Source organism: Apostichopus japonicus, chromosome 16 (genome assembly GCF_037975245.1).
Source record: "Apostichopus japonicus isolate 1M-3 chromosome 16, ASM3797524v1, whole genome shotgun sequence".
Classification (NCBI taxonomy): domain Eukaryota; kingdom Metazoa; phylum Echinodermata; class Holothuroidea; order Aspidochirotida; family Stichopodidae; genus Apostichopus; species Apostichopus japonicus.
Window position 1 is genome coordinate 24,808,280 of NC_092576.1, and position 25,098 is coordinate 24,833,377.

Sequence of the window (25,098 nt, forward strand, 5' to 3'; positions counted from 1 at the left end):
CACATGCTACACACAAAGGCTATTCATAACTGACCTATATGCGACATACTACACACACAGGATATTCATAACCTACCTATACACAACATGCTACACAAATTCTATTCAGAACCAATCTATATGTGACATGCTACACACACATGATATTCATAAGAGACCTATACACCACATGCTACACACAAAGGCTATTCATAACTGACCTATATGCGACATACTACACACACAGGATATTCATAACCTACCTATACACAACATGCTACACAAATTCTATTCAGAACCAATCTATATGTGACATGCTACACACACATGATATTCATAAGAGACCTATACACCACATGCTACACACAAAGGCTATTCATAACTGACCTATATGCGACATACTACACACACAGGATATTCATAACCTACCTATACACAACATGCTACACAAATTCTATTCAGAACCAATCTATATGTGACATGCTACACACACATGATATTCATAAGAGACCTATACACCACATGCTACACACAAAGGCTATTCATAACTGACCTATATGCGACATACTACACACACAGGATATTCATAACCTACCTATACACAACATGCTACACAAATTCTATTCAGAACCAATCTATATGTGACATGCTACACACACATGATATTCATAAGAGACCTATACACCACATGCTACACACAAAGGCTATTCATAACTGACCTATATGCGACATACTTCACACACAGGATATTCATAACCTACCTATACACAACATGCTACACAAATTCTATTCAGAACCAATCTATATGTGACATGCTACACACACATGATATTCATAAGAGACCTATACACCACATGCTACACACAAAGGCTATTCATAACTGACCTATATGCGACATACTACACACACAGGATATTCATAACCTACCTATACACAACATGCTACACAAATTCTATTCAGAACCAATCTATATGTGACATGCTACACACACATGATATTCATAAGAGACCTATACACCACATGCTACACACAAAGGCTATTCATAACTGACCTATATGCGACATACTACACACACAGGATATTCATAACCTACCTATATGACATGCTAACACACAGGTTATTCATAATCAACCTATACACAACATGCTACACACACAGGTTATTCATAACCAACCTATGCACAACATGCTACACACAAAGGCTATTCAAAACCGACCATATGCGACATGCTACACACACAGGATATTCATAACAGACATATATACCACATGCTACACACACAGGCTATTTATAACATGCTAGAGATATAAGTCATTCATAACCGACCTTTATGCGACATGCCACACACACAGGCTATTCATAACCAACATATATGCGACATGCTACACACACAGGCTATTTATAACCTACCTATATGCGACATGCTACACACACAGGCTATTCATAACCAACCTATATGCGACATACTACACACAAATGCTATTCATAATCCAGCTATATGCGACATGCTACACACACAGGAATGATATAATATGATAATATGGTAAGCTCAATCCAGTATTTTAAGATTATTCTTTGAAATCCATCAAATCTACTTAATCTTGAGATTAAGGTCTATATACTGTACTATAATATGATTTCAGTCAACAAACTAATTCTGCAACACCTGAAATAAGAAACCCCTTTGAGAGAGTTTTGCTATGCTTAGTATTACTACGAAATATTCAAATTGTGGGTGGTTAAACTCATAAATATGGTAATAACATGAAATGTCAAACGAGCAGATAGATGTGGCGCATCATATTTTTATTTATAATCCTTTATTTATCGTTAAGATTGGTTTTTTAATTCTCAGTGAATTATTCAAGGAACAGTTGCTTCAGGCTTGACCTTCTTCCCTCTGTTCAGTGGAGCTGTTACAATACAGATACAATTTCAAACCGAGATGAAGAACCAGAGATCATAAATAATATTCATACGGCTGGTAAAAGGATTCTGTTCAGCTCCAGTCATCCCTACAGAATTATTCCTACACCTTCTTTGCTCTCCTCATCAAACGTAGTCTCCCTTCTTAATTCTTACTTCCTAAATCATTTTCCGTTACTTGTAATCCCCATGATAATGTCTCCTCTTGTTGTGTGGATTACATTTTACTTTCAACACAATACAGACAATTTTTATGATTACTTTACGAGTATTAAAGAAGTTTTCGAGTCGCTTGTTTCTGCCTCTTGAAGTCATTAACCTCGAACGGGAAATATATAACTGCAGTAGCAAGGAGCAAAGCCTTGAATAAACGCGAAACTTGTCAGTCTAATAAAAATGATTGAGCTGGCCTGGGAGAAAGTGTTGTTTTGTATACTATTGTTACTAAAATACAAGATATTATCACATTTTATTTGTATTTTAAAGACCACTCTGTTTGTATCTGCTTAATCTATACATTTCTGACCTTCTTTGTATTTGTTTGTATTGTACTTGTTTGGATTGTTCATTGATACACTTTGTTGTCAATTGCTAAGTCCTTCTATTTTTGGTTCGTGTTGTTTTGTATTTATTATGGACGCTAAATATGCGTCTAAGAGACTGACTTTGGTCAGCTTGGGGCATTGATAAGCCAATGAGGCATCTTTGCGAGTTCCTGCTTGCAGGAGGATCTAAAATACATAAGAAAATACATTGTGTGTTTTAAGTTGTTCCTGTTTTAATTTTTATCCTTCTTTTTCTTTATGATCTGTTTTTTTTTGGAGTTGATGTAAAGTTTGGTATTTTTTGCTCTTGTTCTGCAGCTTTTACTATTCCCTCCAGATTGGTTTACCTCTTCTAATAGTCTCACTAATGGTCATCCATCAACTAATTCCTCCTCCTCATCAGCTCATCATGTACTCCAAGAATACAACTTCATTAAAACCACTCTCTGCTTCCGGTGTAAGACACCACTCAAAGGTAATTATTTCTTAATTAATTACAAAATACACAACACCAATCTGCTGACTTCATCAACACCAGTTAGAATTTGTACTGAATCTATCTAACAGTTTAATATCATAGTTTAAAAATAGTAATATCAAAACCAGTCATGGAATCCAGAAAGGTAAAAGATTGGTGCAAAATGAACTTGTAAGATACAATGCATTATTCGGAAGGGATTAAAGGCATTGAAGACTTGTGCACAAAGAAACGTCTGGTGCCGGTAATCTGACCTAGTTTCGAATGAGGTGTAACAGAAGTGTTAGACACCACCATCGATCCCAGAAAATACACACACAGCTTGCTACCGTCGGTAATTAGACACTAGTATACAGTCAATACATGCAGCTACGGTCAATACCCACAGCACACAGTGTACATAGCAGCGATGGACATCCCAGGTCCAGATAAAAGATAACAAGGTATCACGTTTCATTACTGTCTGCATTTTGTAGTGACAAGAAGAAAACTTCACTTGTAAGCTACAGAAAGTTAACTTTTTGGGGGGCAGCACGCGGTTTGGAGCGAGACTTCAATGCCTTTAAGCACTGGATGCTGTGATTTTATTTCTCCCTGAAGTTACTGTCTAGTTCTGGATAAGTTTAGATTAGCTATAATGTACAAAGCAAGTTTCCTTGTAGTAGTTGGAATTTTAAAGGAAACCTGGTGATAATTACTTTATAAAAAAGAGTACTTACTTCCTTAAATAAAAATCCTCCCTTCTCCTGTCACTGCGTCACTAACTGGTCCCTAATTAATTTCCTAATACTTTTAGCTAACTTTGGTAGCGAATGGCTGCTGTATGCAATGTGCTGACAACAAAGCTAGGCTAGGCTCTAAAGTAATGTGTGAAGGTGTGCTAGTGATCTACGCAACGACTGCGACTGCGGAGTTACTTCCGCCAGCAAATCGACCACAACCTTGCATTTATCAATTAAATGTTACTTACTTCAGCAGGTCATTAGTAAGTTAAATTAATTCCATCCGATTGTAACACAACACAATAGAATTCTATCATGCATAATAGAAGAGGTTTGATCAGATATTGTTTCTTTTGATCGTTGCAGGTTTGATGAAGCAAGGCGTACGGTGTAAAATCTGCAAAGTTTCTGTCCATCATAAGTGCCAGGAGAATCTTCCAGATTGCAGTGTATTAGCTGTGAGTCTTCTTTCATTTCCTATTTTATTTCAGTCTTATTTTATTTCATTTCATTTGGAGAGTTATGCTCAGTGGTTAACGCCGGTGCCCTTTCAATCATGAGGTCCCCGGTTCGAGTCACTCCCAGATTAATGTATGTCGTCCAGTTACAGAGTTGTTGACAATTGACAGTTTAAAACTATCGACGTTATATATGAATCTAAGGGACTGACTTCGGTCAGCTTGCGGCTTTGATAAGTCAATGAGGATTTCAGTTGAACCACTGCAATGCCTTAAAATGCAAACATTCTATGATTTAAAATAAGTCATTGAGATCTGTATGCACCTATCTATGGGGTTCATGTATGCCCAATATATTTGTGTCCTCATTTGGTCAGGATCAAAGAGGAGAGGAGGGAGGGTTTGGTTTGGGAGGTAGGGAGGGAGGTTAATTATTAAGCACCCAGAGGGGAGATTTATAGAATACTTTGCAATAAACTTGCATATTTCATGAGCAAGGTTATGACTACCAACCTTCAAAACAAACTTGTAATGTATCGTAGAGGTATTTCAGTGTACTTTAGGTCAAAATTCTTTTAAAAAAATAAAATGAAACTTTTGCATTTTGAAACCAGAAGACTTTTGAGTTTTTAACATACCTGCCTATCATGGCTGTTCATTGGCTTATATAGATGAGGGATATTACTGGCAGTCGGCTAAGGATGTATGTACAGTGGACATATAACACTAGATAGTTTGGAAGTTGAAAGTAACACAACAAACGCTACCCCTCAAAATCATTTCCATAAACATTTAATATCAAACAGAAAGAATTAATAGCAAGCTAATTCTGATTCCAAATTATCATACCTCGTCTGAGTGGTGTTTCTGTGCACAGACTAATTTATCATTTTTAATACTCTGTTATCAGCATAATGAATGTCAGTAGAGGATGTTGTGTTTACAAATACTGCCGCCTGACATTTGATTTACGCCGACAGCGTAAGTGCGAGAAATTGAGCGACTTTAACCGCTTTGTAGACGTTATTAAACACTTGATTTGTGATGACTGGGGCACATTTTGTCAGGTTGTGTACAAACTGTTCTCAAGAGCAAAGACAATTTTTTTATGATAAGTCAACAGTTTCCAAGGCAATGGAATAACAGACGAGTAAAAAAACTAGATAAAAGAGTTTAAACAATTAAGATAAACGCACCATATTTTCTTCAGTTTAGAAAAAAAATTCAACTTTGTATTTATGAGAAGAGAGAGGAGATGAAATAGCAGATGTAATCAACTGACAGACTTCAGAGAGCAATTATTTTTCAAATCTGATCAAACTTGAAAGAATTGTTTTTATACAAATTCTGAGTTCTGGATATTCCCTGAAAGCTAGTTGTATAGAGTGCTGGACATTCCCTGAAAGCTAGTTATATAGTACTGGACATTCACTGACTTTAAGTCAGTTTAGCAATTAGTAGTGTATGGTTAGAAACATGCTGACAATTAGCAGTGTATGGTTAGAAACATACTGACAATTAGCAGTATATGGTTTATAGAAACGAACTGATAATTAGCAGTGTATGGTTTATAGAAACATACTGATAATTAGCAGTGTATGGTTTATAGAAACATACTGGCAATTTAGCTGTGTATGGTTAGAAACATACTGACAATTAGCAGTATATGGTTTATAGAAACATACTGATAATTAGCAGTGTATGGTTTATAGAAACATACTGATAATTAGCAGTGTATGGTTTATAGAATCATACTGGCAATTTAGCTGTGTATGGTTAGAAACATACTGACAATTAGCAGTATATGGTTTATAGAAACATACTGATAATTAGCAGTGTATGGTTTATAGAAACATAATGGCAATTTAGCTGTGTATGGTTAGAAATATACTGACAATTAGCAGTATATAGTAAGAAACATACTGACAATTAGCAGTGTATGGTTAGAAACATATTGACAATTAGCAGTGTATGATTTGAAACATACTGACAATTAGCAGTGTATGGTTTATAGAAACATACTGATAATTAGCAGTGTATGGTTTATAGAAACATACTGGCAATTTAGCTGTGTATGGTTAGAAACATACTGACAATTAGCAGTATATGGATAGAAACATACTGACAATTAGCAGTGTATGGTTAGAAACATACTGACAATTAGCAGTGTATGGTTAGAAACATACTGACAATTAGCAGTGTATGGTTAGAAACATACTGACAATTAGCAGTGTATGGTTTATAGAAACATACTGACAATTAGCAGTGTATGGTTTATAGAAACATACTGGCAATTTAGCTGTGTATGGTTAGAAACATACTGACAATTAGCAGTATATGGTTAGAAACATACTGACAATTAGCAATGTATGATGAAAAAACATACTGACAATTAGCAGTGTATGGTTAGAAACATACTGACAATTAGCAGTGTATGGTTAGAAACATACTGACAATTAGCAGTGTATGGTTTATAGAAACATACTGACAATTAGCAGTGTATGGTTTATAGAAACATACTGGCAATTTAGCTGTGTATGGTTAGAAACATACTGACAATTAGCAGTATATGGTTAGAAACATACTGACAATTAGCAATGTATGGTGAGAAACATACTGACAATTAGCAGTGTATGGTTAGAAACATACTGACAATTAGCAGTGTATGGTAAGAAACATACTGACAATTAGCAGTGCATGGTAAGAAACATACTGACAATTAGCAGTGTATGGTTAGAAACATACTGACAATTAGCAGTGTATGGTTAGAAAAATACTGACAATTAGCAGTGTATGGTTAGAAACATACTGACAATTAGCAGTGCATGGTTAGAAACATACTGACAATTAGCAGTGTATGGTTAGAAACATACTGACAAATTTACCAAAAAATGTCAGTGTATCAGTACAGAAATTAGTGTTCATATTTTGCATAGTATTTTTGAAGGCTCTGGACTTTGTCTCCTATGAAATAGGATGGTTGTTCTGTGTACAAACACTAATAGGATGGTTGTGCTGTGTACAAACACTAATATGATAGTTGTTCCGTGTACAAACACTAATAGGATGGTTGTTCTGAGTACAAACACTAATAGGATGGTTGTTCTGACTACAAACACTAATAGGATGGTTTTTCTGTGTACAAACACTAATAGGACGGTTATTCTGTGTACAAACACTAATGTGATGGTTGTTCCGTGTACGAACACTAATAGGATGGTTGTTCTGTGTAAAAATACTCATAGGACAGTTGTTCTGTGTACAAACACTCATAGGATGGTTGTTCTGTGTACAAACACTCATAGGATGGTTGTTCTGTGTACAAACACTAATAGGACGGTTGTTCTGTGTACAAACACTAATAGGACGGTTGTTCTGTGTACAAACACTCATACGATGGTTGTTCTGTGTACAAACACTCATAGGACGGTTGTTCTGTGTACAAACACTAATAGGATGGCTGTTCTGTGTACAAACACTAATGGGATGGTTGTTCTGTGTACAAACACTCATAGGATGGTTGTTCTGTGTACAAACACTCATAGGACGGTTGTTCTGTGTACAAACACTAATAGGATGGCTGTTCTGTGTACAAACACTAATGGGATGGTTCTGTGTACAAACACTGCTATGCAGTTTTGCAATCGTAGAGCAATTTGCCTACTTTTGCATAGCATATGACAATCTGTTACCAGATTAATTATTCCTTGATATGGTGACAACAAGTGATTTGTGCAAAATATGTAGTGATATTAAACTAGCTGTGTATGTTGCAATAAACATAAGGTGTCTAATTTCACATAACAAGTGCCAGGTACTACAGCAGTACTATTACAACTGTTGCTGATTAATGTCAGAGTAACATATAATGACAAACATGAATTAAACTTAATATGGAGAAGTCTGTCAGGCTCGACATCAGTAGAATTAAGCAGGTGAAAATAAAGGGTGATTCAATTGCATGAAGAACTCTTTTACAAAAGAAAAGGCAAGTACTTTAAATGAGGCTGGTTTTGTCTTGTTCAAAGAAAAGTGGTTAATATGATCCTGATGCAGAAAGATATGAGATATGGTGGCGCTTATTATGGCACATCATGTCTTTGTTGTTGAGATGTATACAATGTAAAAAGACTTTTTAATGTTAATGTTCACTTACAGCAAGAACTGGCAAAGTCTGGAAAGGCAGGCAGTAAGAAAATATTCCGGCGGCAGAACAGTGTGCAAGACATCAGAGTGTCTTTGGTATAAAGATCAGTCTTTTCCTGCATGACATGTCATATTCCTGCTTGGCTAACCACATGTTTAACTGTACAGCTACCCCACCCCTTGAGTGTGTGAAACCTGTGTCCATGTATGAAGAGCTAGTTTAATCATTTATCACACATCGATGCGGTAAGGCTTCCAGTATCGAGCCATGTACAGCTACCCCACCCCCTGAGTGTGTGAAACCTGTGTCCATGCATGAAGAGCTAGTTTAATCATTTATCACACATCGATGCGGTAAGGCTTCCAGTATCGAGCCATGTACAGCTACCCCACCCCCTGAGTGTGTGAAACCTGTGTCCATGCATGAAGAGCTAGTTTAATCATTTATCACACATCGATGCGGTAAGGCTTCCAGTATCGAGCCATGTACAGCTACCCCACCCCCTGAGTGTGTGAAACCTGTGTCCATGCATGAAGAGCTAGTTTAATCATTTATCACACATCGATGCGGTAAGGCTTCCAGTATCGAGCCATGTACAGCTACCCCACCCCCTGAGTGTGTGAAACCTGTGTCCATGCATGAAGAGCTAGTTTAATCATTTATCACACATCAGTGCGGTAAGACTTCCAGTATCGAGCCCTGTACAGCTACCCCACCCCCTGAGTGTGTGAAACCTGTGTCCATGCATGAAGAGCTAGTTTAATCATTTATCACACATCGGTGGGGTAAGGCTTCCAGTATCGAGCCCTGTACAGCTACCCCACCCCCTGGGTGTGTGAAACCTGTGTCCATGCATGAAGAGCTAGTTTAATCATTTATCACACATCAGTGGGGTAAGGCTTTCAGTATCGAGCCCTGTACAGCTACCCCACCCCCTGGGTGTGTGAAACCTGTGTCCATGCATGAAGAGCTAGTTAAATCATTTATCACACATCGGTGGGTAAGGCTTCCAGTATCGAACCCTGTACAGCTACCCCACCCCCTGGGTGTGTGAAACCTGTGTCCATGCATGAAGAGCTAGTAAAATCATTTATCACACATCGGTGGGGTAAGGCTTCCAGTATCGAGCCCTGTACAGCTACCCCACCCCCTGGGTGTGTGAAACCTGTGTCCATGCATGAAGAGCTAGTAAAATCATTTATCACACATCGGTGGGGTAAGGCTTCCAGTATCGAGCCCTGTACAGCTACCCCACCCCCTGGGTGTGTGAAACCTGTGTCCATGCATGAAGAGCTAGTTTAATCATTTATCACACATCGGTGGGGTAAGACTTCCAGTATCGAGCCCTGTACAGCTACCCCACCCCCTGGGTGTGTGAAACCTGTGTCCATGCATGAAGAGCTAGTTTAATCATTTATCACACATCGGTGGGGTAAGGCTTCCAGTATCGAGCCCTTTACAGCTACCCCACCCCCTGGGTACGTGAAACCCATGTCCATTCATGAAGAGCTAGTTAAATCATTTATCACACATCGGTGGGGTAAGGCTTCCAGTATCGAGCCCTGTACAGCTACCCCACCCCCTGGGTGTGTGAAACCCGTGTCCATGCATGAAGAGCTAGTTAAATCATTTATCACACATCGGTGGGTAAGGCTTCCAGTATCGAACCCTGTACAGCTACCCCACCCCCTGGGTGTGTGAAACCTGTGTCCATGCATGAAGAGCTAGTAAAATCATTTATCACACATCGGTGGGGTAAGGCTTCCAGTATCGAGCCCTGTACAGCTACCCCACCCCCTGGGTGTGTGAAACCTGTGTCCATGCATGAAGAGCTAGTAAAATCATTTATCACACATCGGTGGGGTAAGGCTTCCAGTATCGAGCCCTGTACAGCTACCCCACCCCCTGGGTGTGTGAAACCTGTGTCCATGCATGAAGAGCTAGTTTAATCATTTATCACACATCAGTGCGGTAAGACTTCCAGTATCGAGCCCTTTACAGCTACCCCACCCCCTGGGTACGTGAAACCCATGTCCATTCATGAAGAGCTAGTTAAATCATTTATCACACATCGGTGGGGTAAGGCTTCCAGTATCGAGCCCTGTACAGCTACCACACCCCCTGGGTGTGTGAAACCCGTGTCCATGCATGAAGAGCTAGTTTAATCATTTATCACACATCGGTGCGGTAAGACTTCCAGTATCGAGCCCTGTACAGCTACCCCACCCCCTGGGTGTGTGAAACCTGTGTCCATGCATGAAGAGCTAGTTAAATCATTTATCACACATCGGTGGGGTAAGGCTTCCAGTATCGAGCCCTGTACAGCTATCTCACCTCTGGATGTGTGAAACCTGTGTCCATGTATGAAGAGCTAGTTTAATCATTTATCACACATCAGTGGGGTAAGGCTTCCAGTATCGAGGCCTGTACAGCTACCCCACCCCCTGGGTGTGTGAAACCTGTGTCCATGCATGAAGAGCTAGTTTAATCATTTATCACACATCGGTGGGGTAAGGCTTCCAGTATCGAGCCCTGTACAGCTATCTCACCTCTGGATGTGTGAAACCTGTGTCCATGTATGAAGAGCTAGTTTAATCATTTATCACACATCAGTGGGGTAAGGCTTCCAGTATCGAGGCCTGTACAGCTACCCCACCCCCTGGGTGTGTGAAACCTGTGTCCATGTATGAAGAGCTAGTTTAATCATTTATCACACATCAGTGGGGTAAGGCTTCCAGTATCGAGGCCTGTACAGCTACCCCACCCCCTGGGTGTGTCAAACCTGTGTCCATGCATGAAGAGCTAGTTTAATCATTTATCACACATCAGTGGGATAAAGGCTTTCAGTATCGAGCCCTGTACCGCTACCCCACCCCCTGAGTGTGTGAAACTTGTGTCCATGCATGAATAGCTAGTTTAATCATTTATCACACATCGGTGGGGTCAGGCTTCCAGTATCGAGCCCTGTACAGCTGGATGCCATTCAAATTAAATATTCACGACACACTTGCTATTTTGCACACATTATTCAATGTCTCAGATGTTTGAGACAGCTGCATGAGTTGAACGCCAGTTTTGGTGAGACACATAGGCGTAGGGGGCTGGGGGGCTGCAGCCCCCAACCAAAAATTGTTGTGAAAATACGGGCAATAATGCTGAAAAATTTTCGGGCACCTACTGAAAGAAAAATAATTTGCAATGTGCTTTTCAATGGTTAAACTTATATTATTATTATGATCATTATTATTCTTACGACTTCCCCAATAACTATAACCAATATGGAAGGGTAAAAACACGGCAAATGATTGTATGTTATTGGCATGCGATGTAATAACCAATGCATGCCTATATGATATGCACATTAAGATGTTGGATGCACGCGGAGGGCGCGAACAATTTTGGTTATATTTTTCGGGCAAGTCGTTACAGCCCCCTCCCCTTAAATCAAACTGGGCTCCTACGCCTATGTATGTGAGACAAGTGTCTTTATGTGTGCATGTGCATGATACACCATGAAAGTACTAGTTACTATAGTTTGATGATTTGATGTCGGATATGTAGAGGTGATTGACAAACACAGTCATTAGACTATGGGAACCTCATCTAGCTAACACAGGAATAGGTCCCCTAGCTACTTGTATGTATTAACTTATGTGACCTCCTTCAGAAAGATGCAAGCAATTCCCTGTTAATTGCATGTAAGTTTTATATGTTGGCTACTTTAAAGGAATATGGGAGGTTGCCTGGGTTGTATGTACATGACTTCTGTTACCTTGGTCAGAAAGATTGGTGCATGTGCCCCTGAGAATATGTAAATTGTTGTTTATACCTATAGGTAATGAAAATGGTTTCTATAAAATATGCATAACTTTCTCTTCATTAGCTCAGATAGGTGGGAAGTTCCTCGGGTTGTGTGTGATTTATGTTTGTTAGCTCTGAAAGATTCTAGGTAAATTCCATTTTATGTATTTCTGGAAAAATGGGAAGTACCCTGATTATATAATAATAATAATATAGAGAAAAAAACAAAAGCTTGAGCACAGAAACCTAAACAAATAAAAAATATGTAGTTGTATCAGTCATAGTGTCCTACTGCTTTTAGTATTTTTCTTTATCTCGCCTGCAGTGTGGTTACTATATGGTTCAATAATAACATTGAGACAGCTAGTTTTTGCATCATTTTTCATAATAAGAAAACATGTCTACACTATTAGATACTATTATCTCTTAACAATGACATTAGCTTGACTGGTCAGCTCATTGCTAATTAGCAACCGTTATCACAGTAGATGTACTTAGCCTACCTACCATTATCACAGTAGATGTACCTAGCCTAGCTACCATTATCATATAGATGTACCCAGCCTAGCTGCCATTACCATATAGATGTACCTAGCTTAGCTACCATTATCATAGTAGATGTACCTAGCCTAGCTACCATTATCATATAGATGTTCCTAGCCTAGCTACCATTATCATATAGATGTACCTAGCCTAGCTACCATTATCATAGTAGATCTTTTGTAGCTATTGTCTAGCTACCATTATCATAGTAGATGTACCTAGCCCAGCTACCATTTTCATATAGATGTTCCTAGCCTAGCTACCATTATCATATAGATGTACCTAGCCTAGCTACCATTATCATAGTAGATCTTTTGTAGCTATTGTCTAGCTACCATTATCATAGTAGATGTACCTAGCCTAGCAACCTTTATCATTTTAGATGTACCTAGCCCAGCTACCATTATCATAGTACATGTACCTAGCCTAGCTACCATTATCATATAGATGTACCTAGCCTAGCTACCATTATCATATAGATGTACCTAGCCTAGCTACCATTATCATATAGATGTACCTAGCCTAACTACCATTATCATAGTAGATCTTTTGTAGCTATTGTCTAGCTACCATTATCATAGTAGATGTACCTAGCCTAGCAACCTTTATCATTTTAGATGTACCTAGCCCAGCTACCATTATCATAGTACATGTACCTAGCCTAGCTACCATTATCATATAGATGTACCTAGCCTAGCTACCATTATCATATAGATGTACCTAGCCTAGCTACCATTATCATATAGATGTACCTAGCCTAGCTACCATTATCATATAGATGTACCTAGCCTAGCTACCATTATCATAGTAGATCTTTTGTAGCTATTGTCTAGCAACCATTATCATAGTTGATGTATCTAGCCAATCGACATGTACAACACCATATTAAATTTACTTAGCCTAGCTATATATATACATTGAGGCAGATGTTTCATACAGGCCTTTATAGCTTCCGCATTAGAATATAAGCTTCAGTATTCATTGTTACTAGGACATGCACTCAAGGCTAATAACCATATTATTACACCTGTTGAATGTAAATAATATATTGAGATAGCCATGACAGAGAATTGCAATAGCTACTTGAGTGAATTTGGTTACTAAGTGCAACCACCCTCATTAACATCTAAAGAAAGTAATGGATTTCTTCGCAATGCATAATTCAATGTAGATTATTTCTGCATGTACCCTAAAAAGATTACTTACTCATGCACAAGAACATTTCACAGTAGGATGCATCCTTCAGGGTAAATATTTCATCCATTTCTTTACATTTGGGAGACATCTTTATTGGGTTACCTGTTTCACCTACTGTCTTCTCATATATATCTGAGAGTCTCATTTATGCAGGTTGTCTACATGGTGTGGTTCACTTGGCTGGCATTAAAAGAACTTCTCGCAATTAAGTTAATTGGTTTAACAAGTTCTAACAAGTGGTTGCTTAAAATATGATTACAGATGATCAAACAAAGACCCTTCCTAGATATTTCCACTAAGTGAAGCTTGACAAGTGAGTGGGTGGTGACGTTGATTACATTTTCAAACATTCGGGACGTTGTTGCTAAGGCATGTAGCGTATCAGTGTATTGGCGTAATCACACGCAAAGTTGACAACTTCAATATTTTATACTTTTACTTCATTTTCGGAAATGAAATTTCACTACAGTCAAGCTACATGAAATACAATGCTTTGGGATATGTTGTCATGACAACATTGTTTTTACGCTATATTGAACCTACATTTCTTGCAGGCTGACAAGAGAAAATTTCTGCGTCGGCAGAAGAGTTCCTCAGCTCTGGAGATCCCGGAAGATACATTACGAGAACGAGAGAGGGAAGAAAGTAGTAAACCCAGTGGTAAGTTCACGACTCCCGCCGCCCCTACCAGCCCCCCTTTCAGCCCCCTTTTCAGCCCCCTCTTCTCCCAATCTATCGATGATTTACCCAAGATATATGGTGCTCCTTGTGTGTTGTCAGAAGATACATTGGGAGAACAAGAGAGGGAAGACAGTAGTAAACCCAGTGGTAAGTTCACGACTCCGGTCACCCCTTCCTGGCCCCCCTTCCAGCCCCCTCTTCTCCCAATCAATCGATGATTTACCCAAGATATACGGTGCTCCTTGTGTGTTGTTGCACACAAATTTGTGCTAGTAATAACTCTTGTTAATAACCATATAGCAGCAAGAAATATAAAGGCTGATTTTGAAATATTAGATATAAGTAGTTTGACTTATAACCTATCATCTTGACAAGTTTGATATCTGTTATTTCTGGTAGTGACTGTTGATCCTGTCTATGAAACTATCAAGTGTGCTGCCAGTCTCTCCAGCCTCTCCCACACCTCGTCTGAGTCCCGTCCAGCGTCCAGCTGCTCATCAAGCAAGCCCGCATCAGAGTTGAGAGGAGCAGTAGGGTCCTGCAAAGATGACGAGGATGCTCTCTTTCTGGCTCCTGAAACTACCTCTCTCAGTAAGAGTGCACCTCACAGGTCAGCTACTATCCTAAATTGTATCACAAATAAATGCTTAAATAAGGAAGTAAGTAAGTAAAACTTTATTTCATCCCAAAAGGGAAATTACAAGCTCGCATATGTACATATAAGACAATTTATACAAGATGATAAAGGGTAAAAAGACATAAGAATGGCAAACATAAGAGTATCAGAGAATTAAAGTATAAAAGTGTAAAGGCGTGATGATAAAACAAATGTAACACCTGCATAGATGGCAAGAACGGGAAGATAAAGCAGGCAACTATCGATTGATAAAAATTGATTAATGTCAAACCAGTGGCTGAACTAGGGGTATTGGTCAAAGGGGGGGGGGAGAAAGGTCTGTAGGGGCACTTTCGACACTATCTAAGGGGAGCGCCACCACAGGTTGGTGCGGAGCGTATAGAAAATTTTCGAGTAAAGATACTTCCTATACATCGCCGGAAATGACCCTTTCCTGGCCTTGCTAATTTGAAGATAAGCGAAGAATAAATGGGTGTCATCACCAACAAAATGTGTCAAATGTCAATAGGTATTTGAGAGCGCAATAAAAAAGTAAATATTCACGATTAGGGAAAAAGCTGAAAAGGGCCCCAGCAGTCCATTTGAGTCCGTCAGGGGGGCATCCACCACCCTGACTGTATGGACCCTCAGTCACTGTGTCAAACATCTTACCAGCTACGTTGTTCCCAACCATTAGTCTGAAAGTATTAATTCTGCCTGCAATTTGAGTAGCAGAGTAGTTTTGAAAGGGAGTAATCTGTAGGAACTTGTGAGATCTAACAGGTAGATGCTACCTTAAAGAGAAGTTATTATTATTAGATGATAAACTATCATAGTATTTCCTGCTGATAAAACTCTTGAGCAGAAAACTGTTAACACAATGAAAAATAATTAAAAATAATCTGTATAGGTAATTGATATTAACAAACTGAATAATTATCTAGAACTAAAAGAATCCGTATAGATGCACGATATTTAGTGAGAAGACTCAAACTTCATGGCATACAGACACCAATGCACATAATCAGGACGTAGCCAAAGATGGTTATGACACTTATCAAATCAAATATCTTGAGATTAATCTACAACTAGTGATTCTAATCAAGCTATAGCTATTGACCATACTAGCATATTTGGAACTCTTAGCATTTATAACTCAGAAGCAATAAGACCTGCAGTAGCTAGGACATTGCAATTATGAACAAAAGCTGCAATACTCATGTGAAAATACAAGTTTTTTGTAACTTCACATCATCAACATACAGATCTAATTAAGCCTTAACTCTTATTTTTTATTAGTCCTGAGAAAGATGAAATAAATGTTGCTTTTGACATGGTACTGATGTATGTTGATAAGGGACGTTAGATTAAGTGTTCAACGTAATCCTGTTTGCTTTTACACTCTGGCCTCATGATAACATTCCTAATTCAATTTCAATTTTTTTGGTTTTTGTGTTAAAGGAAATTAACCAATGAGTCTGTAATTTCATCAGAAAATGATTTCTGCAAAGATATTTTTTATTTTGGCTTTAAAAATGTTTTCCTGCCATGTATACAGTTGATGGCTTTGGAATGCCTGCTTAGCTCTCTGTTGTTTCACATGCATCCTAGGTCTCGTCTTTAAGGTCACGTATCTCATTATTTGATCACACTTCCTTCATTACATTGTGAACAAATATAATAATAAATAATAATAATAATAAATGAACTTATAAAGCGCTAAAATCTACGAAGTATTCAATAGCGCTGTCCAACCCTAATAGAACGCCAACTTGAAAAAAAATGAGTCTTCAAGCAAGACTTGAACTGACTGAGAGTGGGAGAACTCAGCACAGATATGGGCAGACCATTCCAGAGCTTGGGCCCGGCTGATGGAAAGGCACAGTCGCCATGGGTTTTCAGTTTAGTTCTGGGAACAGTGAGAGTGAGTGTATTGCTAGAACGCAAGGTATAACGAGTATTGACCTGGAATAATTTTAATATCCTTATATATAATTTTAATATCCTCAATGAATCTTTCTTTCTTTCAGTGTATGCTTAGATCAGACACTATAAATGCACACAGCTCAAATACCAAGATAAATTGTAATAATATTAGTTTTTCTTTAACGGATAATGGAGAATATTTCTTTAATTCATACATGTGTGTATAATTGCTTGCTTATGCAGCTAGGAAGATATTTATTTTTGCCATTGTTGATTGATAATGGTTAACAGGATGGAGGGAAATACTTCTGGGTAAATAATGTACAATTCTAAACCATTTGATTATTCCTAATTCACAAATTAATAGAGATTTTTAATATACCTATGAATTAATTGACACCTAACCAGAGAGTGTTGACGATACTATCTTTGGGTTAATATTTGAAGTATTCTCGTCTATTTTATAACATGATTGGAAGAAAACTTTCATTCTGCTTGCGAGCTCAACTTGAGTTAGAAATAAGTATATGTTACTTATAAAATGAGCTCTGTCATTGGTCAGTGCCAGAAATCTTGTTTGCATAACAGTTGCACCATTCTGCATCATATGTTTGCCTGCTATAGCAATTCTGCTTGACAATCAACTTTGTTTATTGACTGTTCAAGGTTAAGAATGCAAACAAATCCGATGGATTGAATGCTTGGGTGGGTGTCCGATGCCAAGCATCTTGGCATAAACTTTGCTCTAGCAGTTATCAATTCAGCATAGGGTCTTTGCTATATAATACATTCAGCACACTGTGGCTGATATGTCATGTATTTGGCATGGAGTATGCAGTATACTGCATTCCGCACAGTGGCTGATATGTCATGTATTTGGCATGGAGTCTGCAGTATACTGCATTCCGCACAGTGGCTGATATGTCATGTATTCGGCATGGAGTCTGCAGTATACTGCATTCCGCACAGTGGCTGATATGTCATGTATTTGGCATGGAGTCTGCAGTATACTGCATTCCGCACAGTGGCTGATATGTCATGTATTCGGCATGGAGTCTGCAGTATACTGCATTCCGCACAGTGGCTGATATGTCATGTATTTGGCATGGAGTCTGCAGTATACTGCATTCCGCACAGTGGCTGATATGTCATGTATTAGGCATGGAGTCTGCAGTATACTGCATTCCGCACAGTGGCTGATATGTCATGTATTTGGCATGGAGTCTGCAGAATACTGCATACCGCACAGTGGCTGATGTGTCATGTATTTGGCATGGAGTCTGCAGTATACTGCATTCCGCACAGTGGCTGATATGTCATGTATTTGGCATGGAGTCTGCAGTATACTGCATTCCGCACAGTGGCTGATATGTCATGTATTTGGCATGGACTCTGCAGTATACGGCATTCTGCACAGTGGCTGATATGTCATGTATTAGGCATGGAGTCTGCAGTATACTGCATTCCGCACAGTGGCTGATATGTCATGTATTTGGCATGGAGTCTGCAGTATACGGCATTCAAAATAGTAGTCTCAATCTGTGTAATAAAGTCATCATAAAGTCAAATATGTAAATACATTAAATATCCTCTCAGCTATGTGGTAAATTAAGCACATAGAGTCAAATATGTAATACATTAAATATCGTCTCGGCTATGATATCAAGTCAGCACATAGAGTCAAATAAGTAATATATTAAATATCGCCTCAGCTATGTAATAAAGTCAGCTCACTGAGTCAGATATGTAAATACATTAAATATCGTCTCTGCTATTTGGTAAAGTCAGTGCATAGAGTCAGATATGTAAATACATTAAATATCCTCTCAGCTATGTGGTAAATTCAGCACACAGAGTCGAATATGTAATACATTAAATATCGTCTCAGCTATGTGGTAAAGTCAGTACATAGAGTCAGATATGTAGTACATTAAATTATATATATATGATTCAACACTGTTTTCCTTTGTTATTTCCAACAAAATCCCTTTAATTGGTGACTTATGATATCCTTCACATTTTATAGGGTTAAGAATTCCATGAGCTGCCTGCATGTGTACATTTAAGTCTCCTACTAGTATCACCTCTGCTTCTGTGCTTGGTTATGGCTATAGACCCAAACATGTTTTTATGAGCTTAAATAACCTCTGTTAAAAGCATCTTATTCTTTCTTTTCTTTTCTTCTCTCTCCCTCCCTCTCTCACCTCCTATCATCTCTGCCTCTTTTGGCTTCTCGGTAAAACTTCCTGCCTCAAATGCTTTAATATTTGCACATCTTCCCTAAATAAACTAATACTGTTGGTGCGTGTGTGTGATGTTATCCCTGTTGTGTCTGTGTTGCGGTGCTGCCGTGTATTACTCTGCCATTGTTTTTGCCGTGATTATTTATTTATTAGACGTTTAAGAATGTCTAGTCTGGACAGATTCTCAGCATTGAATTTCAGTTCTAATAACTCTTCTGACTTGCCTAACACTAACCTACTCACATCATTCCACGACAGTCCTAGCCACAGCGACGAGAGACGTAAGATCTTACAGCAGTGCGGAAAGAGTGTCTCCTTGGATCACGAGAAAGGTAAACTGGTTCATCTATCCCTCATTAGTTTGAAATGTATTATTTTATGCTTCTAAAACTAATTAATTAATTCAGAAGCTCACTCCATCTGTATTTAATGTGCAAGTTGCAATGGTATATATGCAGAACAGAAGCCCTTCATAGTTTTATGTTAAATCATATTACAAAGTAAAACATTAAATAAACAATACCCTCTTACAAGCTCAACTCTTTCTGGCTCATCAACTTTCCTGCTCCTCCTCCTCATTCTCCTCCTCCATCATTGATGTGGATTTAATCATTATCCTTTATATTCTATCCCAAGATTTCATTAATTGTCTCAATTGAGTTTAGTTGTGTACTTTACGATCTTCCCTGCCTATAGCAAATACCCGAGTTCTTAATGCTAGCCATACTCAATGCTCCTCTGAACAAATTCATGATTAAACACACAGTGTACGTTTTCAATGGTCAAGCCAAATTTGTCTTCACACAGGAAAGTAGTGCTGGCCATTGTGTTTACAATCATAAGGTGGCTGGTCAATGAATTAGGTGTTATCAAGGATGAATCCTAATGGCAGTACTTGCAGTAGTGTTATGCTACCAAGTAACAAATTATTAATGCTTGAGTGAATTTGGTTTCTATATAGGTAGGCCTGACCATCATGTGGGCACCAATGAAAGTGACATTTAAATACCCCCTCCCCCCCCCTCCTGTTCATAAGTGCAAACTTCAATAATTGACAATTTCACATCTGTTCTCTCATTTCTATTGAGGATACTACTATGTTCATATAATTTAAACTATTATATCATTTACATTTCATCCACTGAAGGACCAAGAGAGGATGAAAGACGGTTGATAGCATCAGCTGTGGCAGTATCAGCATCTCCAGTAAGTAGCTAATACCGTAATCACATGTACAGCATCTCCCGTAAGTAGCTAATACCGTAATCACATGCACAACATCTCCAGTAAGTAGCTAATACCGTAATCACATGCACAACATCTCCAGTAAGTAGCTAATAGCGTAATCACATGTACAACATCTCCAGTAAGTAGCTAATGCCGTAATCACATGTTCAACATCTCCAGTAAGTAGCTAATAGCGTAATCACATGTACAACCTCTCCAGTAAGTAGCTAATACCGTAATCACATGTACAACATCTCCAGTCAGTAGCTAATATCGTAATCACATGTACAATATCTCCAGTCAGTAGCTAATACCGTAATCACATGTACAACATCTCTAGTAAGTAGCTAATACCGTAATGACATGTACAACATCTCCAGTAAGTAGCTAATACCGTAATGACATGCACAACATCTCCAATAAGTAGCTAATACCGTAATCACATGTACAGCATCTCCAGTAAGTAGCTAATACTGTAATCACATGCACAACATCTCCAGTAAGTAGCTAATACCGTAATGACATGCACAACATCTCCAGTAAGTAGCTAATACCGTAATCACATGTACAACATCTCCATTAAGTAGCTAATACCATAATCACATGTACAGCATCTCCAGTAAGTAGCTAATACTGTAACACATGTACAGCATCTCCCGTAAGTAGCTAATACCGTAATCACATGCACAACATCTCCAGTAAGGAGCTAATACCATAATCACATGCACAACATCTCCAGTAAGTAGCTAATACGGTAATCACATGTACAACATCTCCAGTAAGTAGCTAATACCGTAATCACATGTTCAACATCTCCAGTAAGTAGCTAATAGCGTAATCACATGTACAACCTCTCCAGTAAGTAGCTAATACCGTAATCACATGTACAATATCTCCAGTCAGTAGCTAATACCGTAATCACATGTACAACATCTCCAGTCAGTAGCTAATACTGTAATCACATGTACAACATCTCCAGTAAGTAGCTAATACCGTAATCACATGTACAACCTCTTTAATTCACCCTTCTTTATATCCAAATGAAGGAAGCATATAAAAATAAGATTAGTAACTAATCTAGTAAATAATACACTAGTAAATATAGTTATCTAGTCTGCTGAGAATAGTAATTATAATCAACTTTCCTGCTAGACTAGTATTGTAACCCATTTAATCTCCCCTGACTGGTAAATATAGCAAGCTAGTTTCTTAAGACTTAACAATTATAGAGAGCTCGGTTGCTGAGACTACTGTATATGGCATTTTCTCGCTTTAAATATTGCCATCAAACCAGCAGAGTTTCTCAACAAAGACTATTGTTCCTGGAAGTTGAAGTCGACACATCTCAGTTTCAAATGATATGATTGATTGAAACCTGTTATAAACTGTCATGGCTTCTAAATTTGAATCTCTGAGTGTTGTTTAAAAAACCATTATGGGCAAATCATCCATAATAGATTATGTAAATTTTGAAGGGTTGACGAGTTTGCTGAGATGGGAGATTTCCATCAGCTAGCTAACTAGTCTGGTGAGACTAGGAAATACAGTCTAGCTAACTAGTCTGGTGAGACTAGGAAATATAATATAGCTAACTAGTCTGGTGAGACTAGGAAATACAGTCTAGCTAACTAATCTGGTGAGACTAGGAAATACAGTCTAGCTAACTAATCTGGTGAGACTAGGAAATACAGACTAGTTAACTAGTCTGGTGAGACTAGGAAATACAGTCTAGCTAACTAGTCTGGTGAGACTAGGAAATACAGTCTAGCTAACTAGTCTGGTGAGACTAGAAAATATAATATAGCTAACTAGTCTGGTGAGACTAGGAAATACAGTCTAGCTAACTAATCTGGTGAGACTAGGAAATACAGTCTAGCTAACTAATCTGGTGAGACTAGGAAATATAGTCTAGCTAACTAGTCTGGTGAGACTAGGAAATACAGTCTAGCTAACTAGTCTGGTGAGACTAGGAAATACAGTCTAGCTAACTAGTCTGGTGAGACTAAGAAATAGTCTAGCTAACTAGTCTGGTGAGACTAGGAAATACAATCTAGCTAACTAGTCTGGTGAGACTAGGAAATAGTCTAGCTAACTAGTCTGGTGAGACTAGAAAATACAGTCTAGCTAACTAGTCTGGTGAGACTAGGAAATACAGTCTAGCTAACTAATCTGGTGAGACTAGGAAATACAGTCTAGCTAACTAGTCTGGTGACACTAGGAAATACAGTCTAGCTATCTAGTCTGGTGAGACTTGGAAATACAGTCAAGCTAACTAGTCTGGTGAGACTAGGAAATAGTCTAGCTAACTAGTCTGGTGAGACTAGCAAATACGGTCTAGCTAACAAGTCTGATGAGACTAGGAAATAGAGTCTAGCTAACTAGTCTGGTGAGACTAGGAAATACAGTCTAGCTAACTAGTCTGGTGAGACTAGGAAATACAGTCTAGCTAACTAGTCTGGTGAGACTAGGAAATACAGTCTAGCTAACTAGTCTGGTGAGACTAGAAAATATAATATAGCTAACTAGTCTGGTGAGACTAGGAAATACAGTCTAGCTAACTAATCTGGTGAGACTAGGAAATACAGTCTAGCTAACTAATCTGGTGAGACTAGGAAATATAGTCTAGCTAACTAGTCTGGTGAGACTAGGAAATACAGTCTAGCTAACTAGTCTGGTGAGACTAGGAAATACAGTCTAGCTAACTAGTCTGGTGAGACTAAGAAATAGTCTAGCTAACTAGTCTGGTGAGACTAGGAAATACAATCTAGCTAACTAGTCTGGTGAGACTAGGAAATAGTCTAGCTAACTAGTCTGGTGAGACTAGAAAATACAGTCTAGCTAACTAGTCTGGTGAGACTAGGAAATACAGTCTAGCTAACTAATCTGGTGAGACTAGGAAATACAGTCTAGCTAACTAGTCTGGTGACACTAGGAAATACAGTCTAGCTAACAAGTCTGATGAGACTAGGAAATAGAGTCTAGCTAACTAGTCTGGTGAGACTAGGAAATACAGTCTAGCTAACTAGTCTGGTGAGACTAGGAAATACAGTCAGGAAATCTTGCTTACACTAGTCAGTACAATCAGCTAACCAGTGAGACTGATAAATATAACCAGCTAGTCATGTGAGACTAGCAGATAACAGCTAATTACTGAATGTTAAATCTGAGCACTACTACTTCAGTTTGAGGGTTATTATTCTATAAATACTTTCCAGCCAAACCGTGGACATACGGTGTCTTCTCTTACCGCATCGGTGTTGTCTCCACGAATATTACGGCGTCGTCACCATCATGCTGCCACCATCCCCAAAATATCATCTTCATTGGAAGATGAGTTACTGAAGCGATACAGAGATCGCATTCTATCAGCTCAGACCAACAAGGTGACGATATAACACCCATGCCCCGCTGCTGTCACTCAATGTTTGTTGAATATGACTCTAACAAACCTAACAGTCAACTTATTGTAGTGTTTATACTCGTCGATCAGCTGTGCTGCCCTTCCACAACAACTACTACAGTAGATGCTATACTCTGACTTCAAACAAAGATAATTACTTCCATTTTAGTCTCAATCTATTTTTTAGCATTGTTCCATCATTGTGTGGTTAATGTTCACTCTTTTTCTTTGAACCATTGTTCAGTTCATGTTGAATATTAAAATACAGAGTAAATTCCCTTGAGGATATACTGAATGGATATCTGAAAGCTTTCCAACAAAACTGGATCGATGCAACTATCCACCACCCTAGACTTAACTTTTGACCTGTAGATCAGTGTATCACCCTGGATAGAGAAACTATTTGATGCAAAAATTGATTTGCAATGACATCATGCTGGCTTTCTTCATTTAATATAATAATAATTGTATACATGGCCATCATGATAGGCGCCACAGTTAACAAAGTTCACAAAAAAGGAAAATGTGTGAAATAGTCATGATCCAAAGGAAATATTGTGAAGCATCTTTAATGCAAGTGTTAAGAATATTCAAACTTGTTTTGAACACTGCCTGAGATAATGTGGACAAGTTCAGATCACGGGGATGGGAAACTATGTTTGTGATGAAAGAATTTGAAGACACTTTTCATCAGATTTGTGTCCTGTGTGGTGAACCTCTGTTGTATGACTAGGATTGGCTATCATTTTCTGACCGTGGTTTCTATTTGTAGTGAGTAAAGACAAAACATAATTGCCATAATCTGGTTTATCGTAAATTAATATGGGGATTGCAAAAGAAAGGGAATATCAATATATAAATGCTAAGGGAATTTATTAAAAGGAGACAGTCTTAATAAAGTATTAAAAGACCAAAAGTCATCCAGGTTTCAAAGAAAATGCTGCAATGTCCACAGAGACTGTGTAAATGTCCACAGAGAGTGTGTAAATGTCCACAGAGACTGTATTAAATAGTGTATTAAATAGAAGCCCTGCCTAGTTTCCTGGCCCTTGTCCCCTCCCTAACTAACAAGATCTGTTAATAGTTGTTGTACTGCAGTATTGTAAAGTCCTCCTTATACCCATACAACCCTTCCTTCCAGTTAATATATCCTGTCTTACATATAGTACTTCAGGAGACTTTCATAAAGTCCTCGGTGTATAATGATTA

The 25,098-nt window shown here is 38.4% G+C and overlaps 1 protein-coding gene across 4 annotated transcripts in view; it reads left to right on the forward strand.

Moving 5' to 3' along the window:
• LOC139983090 (uncharacterized) overlaps window positions 1–25,098 on the forward strand; it is a 115,362-nt gene that overhangs the window by 85,286 nt on the left and 4,978 nt on the right. The window contains exons 12-19 of one of the 4 annotated variants that reach the window (XM_071996436.1): window positions 2,769–2,925; window positions 4,017–4,108; window positions 8,267–8,350; window positions 14,351–14,456; window positions 14,877–15,087; window positions 19,416–19,594; window positions 20,410–20,468; window positions 23,705–23,872. In XM_071996436.1, coding sequence (XP_071852537.1) covers window positions 2,769–2,925; window positions 4,017–4,108; window positions 8,267–8,350; window positions 14,351–14,456; window positions 14,877–15,087; window positions 19,416–19,594; window positions 20,410–20,468; window positions 23,705–23,872 — 1,056 coding nt within the window. The remainder of the gene's footprint in view (window positions 1–2,768; window positions 2,926–4,016; window positions 4,109–8,266; window positions 8,351–14,350; window positions 14,457–14,876; window positions 15,088–19,415; window positions 19,595–20,409; window positions 20,469–23,704; window positions 23,873–25,098) is intronic. The other 3 variants (XM_071996438.1, XM_071996437.1, XM_071996439.1) reach the window with 3 other exon arrangements.